Genomic DNA, 13061 nt, shown 5'->3' with positions numbered 1-13061 from the left:
CAGTGAAGGTGGATCGCCTGGGAGTCCAGATGCCATCCACCCAGGGCCGCATCCACCCTGCGGCTCTGCTGTGGCTCAATTATCTCAGTAACTGTCTCCAGGGTGCGCACGTTGGTGTTCCCTCAAGGCCCGCTTTGCAGATCTCTCATCAGTACCTTTGGAGACGTGGCAACTCCCTCGCCACGATTATAGAGACTAATCTTTCACATTCATAAACAATTTATTGACGGAATTAGCACTAATCTTTATACTTGCTGCTCACTTTATCTGCATTGGCTGGGGCAGCCAAACATAAGGAGTTCATCTGTGAATCCCCCAGGCCTGTGGGTTCCCTAGAAGATGGTACAGACCTGAACTAATGGGGGGCCTACAAGCATTCTCCTCATGCCCCACCCCAACACAGCCAGTCAGCATTCGTAGTATATTACTAGCCTCTGAATAATATGCTACATCTCCCCTATTTCAAACAGAATTAGTTGTTCTAGATGGTATAACTACCTTCACTATTAGGCTTGGTTAGTAGCTTTTACAAAAGCAAACCATTCTTTCCTTTAAGTATTCCCCAAATGATAGTAACCGAAGTCGTAAAAGTTTTTTTTCCACTGGGGTTTTGTGGGTGTGTATGAGTGTGGTGGGTAGGTATGAAATCCTCACAAATCACTTAGATATGTATTTTTCATCTTTCTTGTGGTTATTGTACCCAACCTCTGTTTTTGAACAGACTACTTTAACATTTTTAATTAAAATCTGGTACTAAATGTGGCTTTTAGTAAAAGGTAATAGATGAACTGAGAACAAATGTGTGTGGGGGGGGGAGGGGTTGAGAGGGGTAACGGCAGAGAAACTGCCAGAAGCAGAAGGAGGAGGAAGGGGATGAAAGGCTATGGTTTCAAGGCCACTCCACTTCCTTTCATACAAAGACTATTTTTGAGATTTATCATTTTATGTGACCTGCATGACTCCTGGCTTGGCTCTCAGCAAGGCCAGTCCTAGGTCTGACAGCATCCTGAGACTCCACCTCAAGCAGCACCTCAAGGCCCATTAGGCATCGGGCAAGGGACTTCCAAAAATTCCTGGGGCCTTTCTGGAACCTGTTTCTAGGCCTCCCCAAACTACTTATCTTTCTTGAAAAAGCAATTTCAAATTCCTTCATAAGCTCATAGGTGGCTTTTGAAATATAGCTCATCCTTATTTTTTGCAAAGGATCACTGTAGAGGGGAGACCCAATAGAACTCTCTAGAAGGACAAAATGGAATTTCTCTGACAGAACCAAGATCTTTCGGTCAAATCCAAATGATAGGATTGAGGTCGTCCATCCCAGTCCTTTCCCAGCGCAGCCCAGGATTATGTGGACGCAGGAGCTGCGGTCAGCAGAGAGGCAGTGTCTCCCAGGACCTCCGAAGCAGTCTGACTGTCGGCTGCATCTCACGGTACTTTCTCTGCTGCTCACCCTGAGCGGTGCTGCCTGACCCTGCTTCCTAACAGTTCCTCTGGAGGCCGCACGCTCACGGCGCCCCATCCATGCATACAGGGCACGCAGACTCGTTTTAACGTTAGCCCGGGCAAAGCCTAATTGGGAAGGTAAATCTCCCGCAGAAAACAATCAGGTAATGCATTCTCCAGCGAACAGGAGTACCCGGATTATCTGTGCCCCAGTTTCCCTTCGTGCAACGCGGGAAATTTATGCCGAGTTGTTTTTGGATCATTTCCCGTCCAAGAATGGCACCACGCTTGGCCCCGTTAATTGTAACACCTTACCCAGGCATTGCGGCAAAAGTGGAACGTCAGGCTCTACCAGCCTATCGAACTGAGACCCCAGTGGCTCACCCTTCAAGGGGCCGATGTGAAGGGAAGCTAGTTAACACTGCAGAGCGACTGGTGGACTGCTTCTTTTTCCATCTGAGCTGACTCGTTAGATGTGTGGTAAAGGAGGGACAGGTTCCTCCATTGAGTCCATTTAAATATTTACTGGCAGGAAAGCGCCCCAGGAAAATCTAATCAAGGCAGGGCGAGACCGAAGGCTTCTTGGTTCTTGCCCATCTCTGGGTGTGGTCCATTAACTCTATTCCATAGCCATGGGCAAGCCTCAGATGCACCGGAGGGATGGTGTGACATGGCAGGTTGAATTCAGGGGAGGCGATCCCAGCTATCCTGCAAGAACCACCAGTGTGCTGACCCAGTGAGGCCCGCAGGCTGAGTGAAGAATGACAGAACGTTAGGCCTTCAGAAAAGTTGTCAGCCTCCAAGTTTGGCTAAGAGCAGGGGTTGGCAAACTATAGTCTACAGGCCAGGTGGGATTCTCTGTCTGTTTTTTATGACCCCGAGATAAGAAGAGTTTTTACATTTTTAAAGGGTTGTAAAAAAAAGGACATGCAACAGAGATTGAATGTGACCACAAAGCCTATGCATTGACTATCTAGCCCTTTGTGGAAAAAGACTGCTGGTCCGGCTCGCGTGGCTCAGTGTTTGAGCGTCGACCTATGAACCAGGAGGCCACGGTTTGATTTGCGGTCAGGGCACAGGCCTGGGTTGTGGGCTCAACCCCCAGTGTGGAGCGTGCAGGAGGCTGCTGATCAGTGATTCTCTCTTATCATTGATGTTTCTATCTCTCTCACCCTCTCTCTCTCCCTTCCTCTCTGAAATCAGTAAAAAATTACTTTAAAAAGAAAGGAAAAGCCTGCTGACCCCTGGCTGAGGCTATTTCTCTCTTGAGTAGAGCACGTACTCTCTGAGATCCTTTCTACTTCTGAAGTCCCAAAACTATGATTCTTCGATTGAATAATCTGGGTCCAGCTCTAACCTGAACAGCCCCTCCAGACACATAACCCCAGCAGGGAGTTTCCAATTGTTTTCAAGATCTAAAAGTGTCTTTGTAGTATCTCAGGGGTAAAAGGATGGGAGAAAGTATTCCATTTTAGTGTTTGATGCTTTTTCTCCGATTTTGTTTTATTTTGTTTGTTTTAATGTTGTTTAAACTCGGAGTCACTCTTTCAAACATACGCGGAGTTTGAGAAAGACGGAAAATCTCCTCCATGACAATCCTTGAGTTCCCTGACATATATAACACCAAGACTTCCAAGCATGAGCAAATAAACTAGCCGCGTTAAGCATATTCACTGATCAACGCTCAGCCCCACACAATAATTTGGACGGCCTCACAGACTTTACTATAACAATTGTCTTTCTGTTCCCCGCATGCTAGCTCCTTCTTCGCGGGGGGCCACGGAGAGGCGGTTTTATTTCCATTGATGTCTATATGCAGAGCTGCCAGTGGAATGTTTACACAGTGTAAAATGAATACACACAAATTATTAACAGGTAGAGTAGAGGACGATAAGACATTCTTTTACATTCCCCGAAAGTCACCATTAGTCAAAGTGCTCAATTCTAGCACATTGTTGATAATCTATGGTGTGTGTTGTTTTTTTTTTTTTTTTTCGAGACATGTTTTATCAACAGTTTTTCAAAGGTGTACAAATTTCTGTGTGGATTCTGTATTTTCTAAATAGCCACTCCTAAAGACAAAGACGCAAATTCAGGTGAGGAAACAAAGAAAACACTCAGGGCACAAGTGGGGATGGCCAGGGGCGGCCTCCACTGCCCCCACACAGACCAGAGTCCACTTCCTGTGGTCCTTTTTCATGGAGTCCCACCGTCCACTCAAGGTAGATCCTTACCCTCCCTCCTCCTTGCAGTTTCCATGTGACTGTTCATTCTTCTTATTGCGTTCCCTCCAGTGGGCCCTGACTGGTTGCTACTCTGCCGGCATTGATTTGGGTGGGTGGGGGATTGGGGGGGGTGGGGGGTGTGTGTCAGGTGGCCTAACTTGGGAATGTACATGCGCCTGTAGGTCCCTGCAGTGTGGGGGCAGAAGGAGAGACCTGCTTTCCTTTCGCCACTTTTCCTAATTGTCCCCGCAGCTCTTTCAGTGGTGTGGGGCTCGCTCACGTCCTTCCCCAGCCTTTCCCTGGGCTGACTTCCCCGCCCCCACCCCCTCGCACATTAACATGACAGTGCATGGCCAGCACAGACCACAGCCCGGGAGCAGCTTCCACCAGCTGAAACCTCTGATCCCAAACCCACGAGAGAGTTTGGCTTTTGGATTTTTGGCAAGAAGGCCTGTTGCCCATCAGGTCAGCATGAATAAAGATTGCTTTCTTCCTTTCTTTTTTCAAGTCGGGCATCAACTGAAGGCGCCCCCAGAGCTCCCTTTCTCAAGACGATTTAACCCCTTCCTTCTCCCACGTCTGGTTTCCTATTCTGAATGCATGGTTTTTTGTTCTGTTCCTTTCCTGTGAGACAACCAAGAAATCCATCTGTAGAAATGGAGAGCCGAATCAATGCCGAGCCATCTTATCATTTTTAAAGTATGTTTATCCAGCTTTGTCGTAGGAACAAGCAGGCTGTTTGAAGGCCACATACTTCTCAAACCTTGGTTGCAACACGTTTGCGCCGTTTTGAAACTGTCTTTATCTAGCTGAGAAAACGAAAATCTATTTGATAAAGTGGCACTCTGGCCAGTTTATCTTGCAATATGGCTTTAGCTCACTGGGTCTATTGATTTCCTTAAATTAATGTTTACAGAATGCTACTGAATTTCGCTCAGCAGAACATTGTTCTTTTGAAGGTTTATAAAAACAATGATACAGACTGTTATTGCCATGTGTTCCTTTGCTTAGACGGAAGAAACGTGTGTTGTTTTTTTTTTTTGATGGTTCCTTTTTGTTGTTGTTCTGTTTTGTTTTTTTAAGGACAGCCTTGAACTCTAGCGACTTCCTAAAAGCATTTTGCTCCTCTCGTATTTAAGGAGCCAACATGGAACTAGGAAGGGAGCCCACTCAAAGGCCTACAACTGCACGGGCATCACATTAACCTGACCCCGTAAGGTCCCCCGCAAACTGAATGCGGCCTAAGCATCAGCGTGAAAGAGACTTTAGTCTGAACCTCAGTGGTGGGTGGCGTCTGCGGGCGGCTTCGCAGCCAGTGCCCTGGAGGGTAATGCCAGTCCTCCCAGAAGTACGTGCGAGCGTCCTCATAAAATACAAGCGCTGGGTCGCCGTTGGATGGGCACCCTAAATATCACACCTCGCTCTTTGCCCGTGGTGCTCCGTGTTTCAGACACAAAACCTAATCTCCAGAGGTGATTTTAAAGCTGGCCTTCCCCGGGAAGCACCGTGCCCATTCAAGCTCTTGACAGGGCTTCAAGTCACCATCGTGTGAGATGACCGAAATAAAACTCTGGGAACACAAAGCAACTTTTCTCAACTTGTTGGCTGGGCCAATAAAATCAGCCAAGCGAACCCCCTCAAAGCACCTCTCAAAACGCTGCTCTGCGCACATTTATTAATCCCGGCGGAATGCCTCCCATTAAAGGTGCCAACCACCGCCTTAGGTTCGGGTGGTGTTTTCTGCTTCTCAGAGCACAGTCCTGCTTGTCTTCCCACCCGAGCTTTCCCCGTAATGAGGGGGGCCTTGGGACACAGTCCCCCGATCCGTCTCTGATAGCATCCTGCACCATCTCTCCCCTTCTGGAAAGGGGCCAGTGGGTCCCCCGCTGCACACTCAGGGTAAGTGCCCGCACGGCTGCGGAGGGAGACCCTTAGGAGCGGCATCCTGTACCCACATTTCATAGCTCCGGGCGTTCTCTCCTCTGCCTCTGGCAGGAGAATTCAGGGAGAGCGTGGCCATAACGAATCTGCTCTTTCCTTTTCACCGGATCATCCCTGTGAGGACTGACTGACCCATCTGAGTTTATCCATGCACGTCCACTCTGTCTGCGGTAAGGTCCCCAGCTTGGGCCCTCCCCGCACCCCCCCCCCCCCCCCCCCCGCAGGAGATGTGTCTCTCCTTGATCAATATTTACTTAACAAACAGCAGGGATGGGGAGCGTTTGCTTAGCGGAACCATGTGCGCACCAGGGTGAATGAATGTTCGGGGAAGCACTTCAGCTTGGTCTCCCCTGGAAGGATCTGCACGTGGGTGTGCGCACGCACCCCCGGGCACACGCCCTTTCTCTTCTTTTAACTTCTCCAAGGACGCTTAGAAGTCACCTAGCTGTGCCCCCTTGGGTGTGAGCACTACATTATGTATGCTGTCTGAGGGTTCCTGGTGTGAACTCCCTTGGAAAAACCCAGCCCCGGGGTTTCCTTCTCCTTTCGTGCTCCGGCACAGGTGAGACCCCGAGAAAGCCTCTCGGGATGAGCTGGGCCCAGGAGCATCTTCCTCTGACCCCTGGCAGGCGATGGGAAGGGAAGAAGATGCACATGGAAACAATAAAAGGCAGTCTGACCAGGAACTCGAACTATAGATTTCTGATGGCATTAGGCTCCCCGCCCCCCCCAGAAAGCCCAAGGGGAAAAGGGGCTCCCAGATTTTCACAGCCGCTGACCCCGTTTTCAGCATTAGCTGTGTTTAACTCTCAGGGTAAACATGAATGGCGGGGTGTGGAAGTTTCCAGGGCGCTGTTCTTTCAACTTCACTGAAACAATTGCTTGAAGGCTCAAGTCAGGGCCTTCAGTGCGGGGGGACTTGGAGGCATCTGGGTCCGGTTGGAGGGGGTTTTGTTTCTGTGTGTGGGTCGAGGCTGGGAGGGGGGGGGGGCGGCGGGAGTTATTTATTTATTTGATTTTGTGAATCGGAGTTGTAGAGCCATCTGAAATATTCATGCAGAATTGTCTGAGAAGCCCGTTTCTGTTTTATTTACTGCACAGTAGAACAGCCACAGCGGATTAGTTCTACAATACCCGTAACAAAAGCCCAACAGCTGATGCATGTGATGTTAGGAGGTGACAAAACAGTTAAAGTATGCTGCTGGCTACAGGCAAGCAGTCAGCAGATGCAGACAAAAGGGTTTGTGACAAGAATAACTCTCTCTCCAAGGCGAGCAGTGAAGAGTATCCAAAATACCAGTACCCTTTTCTCCTTGACATTGTCTTCTGACAGTCAGCATTTTATTGCCCTTTTATAGTATTAAAAAAAAAAATGGAGGAGGAGGAAGAAAGAAAAATCCACACACAAACTAATTCACCCCGATACTAGCCAGCATTTTACTTCCCCATCAGTTAGCCGCTCCCGCCCAGACAGAGGTTTCCTTTTCCATTTCCCCAGTCAGGTAAGTTTGAGAGAAAAACAATAGTTTAAAAGATGAACTGAAAAGATGATCTCCTTTGATTAGATTGCAATGTATTGATAAGCTAGACAGGCTCTTGGAGTCGTTGGTCATCGGGGAGGGGCTGGGGAGAGAGGTCTATCTATGCCTGGTTTGTTTTCTGTCCATTTCAGCGAAGATCATTTCACTGATGAAATTGGGCCAGTGGACCATTTTTTTAAGGGAACTGAGGCGGGAGAGGTGTCTACGGGGAGTGGTGCAAGGGGCAAGGTTTAGGTCCCCTGCAAGGGGCCGATGGATGAGCTTGTGGATGTTTCAAAGGTGTGAAAAATCAGCTTCTCTGTCCAGAAAATAGGAGAGGCTGTCTTCTTTTTAACCTTTCTAATTCCCCTTCTATTCTCTGTGACATTCATTCAGCTGCCAAGAGCGTCTGGCAAGGTTTGGGCCAGCGAGCACACTTTCAGTGACCGCTAACCTTGGTATGTCCTGACACTTATGATGAGTGTCTGCAGGACACAGAAGGCAGGCAGCCTGCTATGTCAGGCTTTTATTATGTACTGCAGAGGCTGGGGACAGTCAGTTTAATAAAACAAATCATCCTTGAAGGTAAAGCAACTGGGAAGAGGAGGAGGAAGACAGGGGGGAAATGTGTCTTTGCCACTCATTCTGATAAAAAAAAAAGAAAGAAAGAAAAAGAAGAGGTGCAAAATAACCACCCACCCAACACACCGTGTGTGTATATGCACGTGTGTGTGTGTGTATGTGTGCCCATGTGTGCTCATGCACATAACCCTGCCACTGACTGAGAAGACTTGAAAACATCTTCCCCTTTTCCCCATTTCATCAAAGACCACAGGGCCCTCATTTGCTGTGAGGAGACTTAAGTACAAACAATTGTGATGAAATTGGTAGATGCTGCTAGCCAGCCCCTTCACATTTTTGAGTGCCTTCAAGTACCTCATGGCGATATTATTCTCCTCCGAATATCAAGGCAAGGAGAGGCAAGACCATGTGGGGTGAGGCTCCTATATTGGGATGCCTTTTATCAGAGCAAAGTTTCCACTCTCCTCTCCTGAAGAACACTCATCTCAGCAGCTCCCACAATAGCCTCCGAGTCCCAGCCAGAGACTTTGGAAGCCTTTTGTTTTTCCCCTGTGGCATGTCCAAAGGCATGGCCTTCCCTCCCCCCTCCCAGCAGCCTGCATTGTCTTGCATTCCTGGGGCTTGATTGACTGTTGCCACCTGATGCTGAGGAGATACTCTAGGGTTCATTCTGCACATTGTTGGGTTCTATTAAAAGAAACCTAGATAAGGGATTACTTGTCACTAAGGGATTTTCTGCAGATGTTTATTAGTGATTGGAAATCCATTAGGTGTGAAGAGGTACAGAAAAATATGGACAATATTGTTCTCTGAATTCTCAGGTACCCCCCAAAACATCAGAAAGTAACACCCCCCCCCCCCAACGTACTCTGTTAAATGGAATTGGGAGAATTTTCTATTGGAGAGGTAAGGGTCTCTCTTATTCATGGGTGATATTTCTACTTGTAGGTGGAATTCCTTCCCACTCTTTTGGAAGATCAGTTGCTACCCATCAGTTTACCTCTCTGGAGCCACCACAAACAAAAAAAAAGATTAATTGCGCTAGTATTAACAGATCTCATTATAACTTTATTTTATCTAGCTCAATTCATTGTATGAGTATTGTCTCAAAGCAGACACTAAACTAGCAAACCATTTCATCCCTTCCCAAACATAAACCCCAAACTGAAGTTCCCTCCTGGGATCTTTGGTACTGTTCCCATTTATTTTAAGTTACTAACTCTTCCGTGGTTTTTTCTCAATCATAGACCCACAGTTTGTCAAGGTTTTGATGCCTCAGATAAGCAGTAATAACAAAAATGCATTAAAAAGGAACCAACATGGTTTAATGGAAAGACACCTGCACAACTTATTTTGCATGAAGCTCCTAATTGCATAATTTCTTCAGCTCACAGTTTCTTCACCTGTGAAATTATGATTTCTGAGATCTATTCCAACTCTTTAAGTCCCACCTTATTTTACAAATTCCTTAAGTATTGAGCGAGAAGATTAAGTGTGATGCTAAAGCAATATGGAGTAAAGCAGAAGGCAAGATCTCATTATGAACTATTTATCAAAGACTTTTCAAAAGAGCACTGCTAAGCATTGTGGGGGATGTGCAGAACAGAAACCCTGGCGCTTTTTTCTAAAGACATCTTATGATAAATTCATTACAACTTGATATAAGTAGGCAAAAAGTTAAGTAACATCAAGACAGATACAAAAGGTGTTAAAGGACAGCTCAAGAATACTACCAAAAAAATGAATGTTTACCACAGGATAAAAGCTCTGAAAACCATCAACAAGCATGGCAAATGATAAGAACAGTAAGGTAGAGGTACCCCCCCACACACCCCCACACTCCCCCACACCCCCGCCAACAAAGAAGTTACTTTGATTTGTTCTTAGGCAAACCCTAGAACTACTCCTTCCTCCCTCCTCCAGTGCTGAGGCTATTGTAGATATATCTCCTTCCTCTTAAACAGTGCCCCTGCCCCCTTGGCCCTTGGCTCCCCAGACCTCCTGTGGAGTCCTGGGAGTGGGCGGGGCTTCCAGCCTTCTCTGCCCTCCCCTGGAGCAGCTGCCATACCTTCTATAATCACAGCTCTCTGCAATCCATGCGTGTGCAACCCTGTGTGTTCAAGGAACATAGATCTTCGTCACGGCTCTGTTGCCAATGGCCAGTAAAACCACACTTCTTGAAATGTTTATTTTAATAAATGCCTATGATTATGTTTCTGCAGCATTTGGCTAACAGCTCCCAAACCAAGTAGTTATCGTGGGTAGCTGCGCTGCCTAACTGTTCTCCAGCCAGATTCCCTCTCTCAGTAATGCCCATCTGATCAAATGGGAAGGTTTTATCTTTGGGGGAAGAAGGGAGGGTACTCAGCAAAACTGCTTAATGACTTTTTACTTAGTATAAGGTGAGTGGGAGTGCTAATCTCTCCTCCTGGCCCCTCCCGTCCCACCAATACTCATGTACTAGTATATGCAGGAGATTTGAGGGAAAATTACCAAAGTTCTGTAGAAAGTCCAGATGATTTCTCAGCAGGGAATGGCCATTGGGGTGAATGGGGTTTGCACATTGATGGGGGACAAGGTTGTGTCTTGATGGTTTTCAGGAAGCGTTGGGAACTGTCCTGAGAAATTGGCCAGTGTGTGTGTCTTTGGGAGGAGCTACTCAAAATTCTCACTTTTTGTAGATCAGCCCTAGCTTGGGGCCTATTTCCACCCCCTGGGAAAGTATTAGGTTTCTTTCAAAGGACAAGTGATGTACCATTGGAGGCACTGAACTTTTTTGTCCGATTTTAAATGTTTAAAAATGGTTATCCTACTAGTTTTCTTTAACAGTTCCTATCAATTACAGAAATGTCCATTGCCCAAATCGGGAAAGATGGAGAGAAAAGGATCAAATACGTTCAACAGGGCATTACGTCCCTTTCCTTTGTTAAGTGGCATGTCTGAACTGAGATGAAAATCTTTCACCTCTTACATGTGTAGACAGATCTGTCTACATGTACAACCACAGGGCATTGACTTCCTCATATGTTTGCTCTTACTGTAAAAATAAAACATTAGGAATGCAGAAGGACCCCACTAACAGAGATCTACTGAGTGTCAGTGTATACTTGGAAAATTATGAGTTCCTGGGAAGATTCTGTGAATCCATGCTCTTGGTGTAGGGAAAGATAGGCCATGCTTTAGAACACTAAGTGCATCAATAGCGACTCCTTTCCCTAGATAGACTAGAGGTCAGACTATTAAAAAAAAAAAAAACAGTTAAGCTCACACACGACACATATACTCACACACTACATATATATACTAATTGCTGTGAAAGAAAAGATTAAAAATTAGGGATTCTACAAAGAATATTTGGAGAAGGTTTGCCTTGGAGTATAATGACTTGGAACAATTCTGTTGATCTCAGTGAGCCTCAGTTTTCTCACCATAAAATGGGTATAATAACAGCACATAAAGATGTTGGGGAACTGACTGACATAATTCGCATTCAGTTCATAACACGGTGCCCGACACATAATAAGCACTCCAAAAATGTTAGTTTTTATTATTTTTATCACCTTCATGAACTAGTCTCTTATGGAACAATTCTAATCTCAAGGTAAAGTATTTTCGGATGTATCATTTTTAGGATTCATTACAAACTTTATATTTTGGGACTCAGCGTTAATGTTATTATCTTCTTTTTGTATGTATATTACTTGATAGTACAAGTTAGCATTTTAATGGACAAGTTAGCATTTGAGCCAATCCTCTGATACAGGCAGGCAACAGAGATTTTGGTTTTCTTGGATTCTCTCTCTCTCTCTCTCTCTCTCTCTCTCTCTATATATATATATATATATATATATATATATATACATATATATATATATCTTCATTGATTTATTGATTTCAGAGAGTAAGGGAGAGGGAGACAGAGATAGAAACATCAATGATGAGAGAGAATCATTGATCGGCTGCCTCCTGCACATCCCCCACTGGGGATTGAACCCGTAACCCAGGCATATGACCTTGGCCGGAATTGAACCTGGGACCCTTTAGTCCTCAGGCTGATGCTCTATCCACTGAGCCAAACTGGCTAGAGCTTGGGTTCATTTTCTATCCAAGGCCAATTATTTATTATTCTAATTATGAGAACATATTTTGTTTTCATAACGGAAATCAAAAGGAAACCCGATTCACATTCTGAAAGATGGGTCGGAGACTTGCTTGTGGAACACACCTACTTAATGAAGTGAGGAATCCCAACAGTGTGTCCCCTTGTCCTACCCTAACATTCGCAATGGAATCCTAGCTTTTCAACAGGTCGGCATGCATCCTTGGCACAAGTCTCTTCCTAAACCTCTACAAAGCTGTCAACCCCCCATTACAATGCTACTATATATAACGCCTTTGCATAAGAGAAGAGAGGCCGGCCATTTTTAGAAAATGCAGGTGCCATGTAAGCCCCCTTCTGAAAGAAAGAACTTAGCTCCGTTTCCTTTGAAGAACTGGAGACTTGAAACTGAAAACTTTATTAATGCCATTGTCTCCTTGTATCAGCAGGTTCCGGAGAGATTCCTGGAAGTTGCGCAGATCACATTACGGGAGTTTTTCAATGCCATTATTGCAGGCAAAGATGTTGATCCTTCCTGGAAGAAGGCCATATACAAGGTCATCTGCAAGCTGGACAGCGAAGTCCCTGAGATTTTCAAATCCCCAAACTGCCTACAAGAGCTGCTTCATGAGTAGAAATTTCAACAACTCTTTTCGAATGTATGAATAGTAGCAGTCCCCTTTGGATGTCCAAGTTATACGTGTCTAGATTTTGATTTCATATGTATGTGTCTGGGAGGCATGGATAGGTTATGAAATCAGCTGGTAATTCCTCTTCATCATCTTCCTCTCATATTCTTTTGTTTTTCCACTGCAAGGGGATGGCTATTTTCCTTCTGCCTTCCGTTTACTTTTGCCCAAGGCCCTTAACATTGGGAGACTTAAAATAGGGTTAATTTTCAGGGAAAAGAGGAGTGTCGACACGTGTCAAGTCTACATTAACATGGAAGGGCATTGGTTAGCGGTGCTTCTGCTTGGCTGATGCTATATTGTGAATGACGGTTGGCGGAGGGAAACTCGTGACACAGCAATTCTACAGCGTATGTCTCTGTTTTTTTTCTGCTAAGAAGGTCGGAAAACTCAATGAAACCACTTCATGAACTTCAATCTATTGTTTGGTTTGAACTCAGTAGCTTTTGATGACATGTTTTTTTTAAAAAAACAAAAACAAAATCCAATGGCAGATGAGCAGCTGACTTCTCAAAAGTATTGCAAAAGGCCAAACTTAGAAAAGAAATATAACCACTACTGT

General features: G+C 45.5%; 1 protein-coding gene across 1 annotated transcript in view; it reads left to right on the top strand.

Annotated features, from left to right (window-relative positions):
* Positions 1-12498, top strand: part of PROX1 (prospero homeobox 1) — a 47152-nt gene extending 34654 nt beyond the window's left edge. Inside the window, exon 5 of the mRNA XM_054711747.1 lies at positions 12260-12498. Within this exon, the coding sequence (XP_054567722.1) occupies positions 12260-12445 (186 nt within the window). The 3' untranslated portion in view covers positions 12446-12498. The remainder of the gene's footprint in view (positions 1-12259) is intronic.
* Positions 12499-13061: the final 563 nt, after the last annotated feature.

Source organism: Eptesicus fuscus, chromosome 22 (assembly GCF_027574615.1).
Source record: "Eptesicus fuscus isolate TK198812 chromosome 22, DD_ASM_mEF_20220401, whole genome shotgun sequence".
NCBI lineage: Eukaryota > Metazoa > Chordata > Mammalia > Chiroptera > Vespertilionidae > Eptesicus > Eptesicus fuscus.
This window is presented reverse-complemented; position numbering and strand designations above follow the sequence as displayed.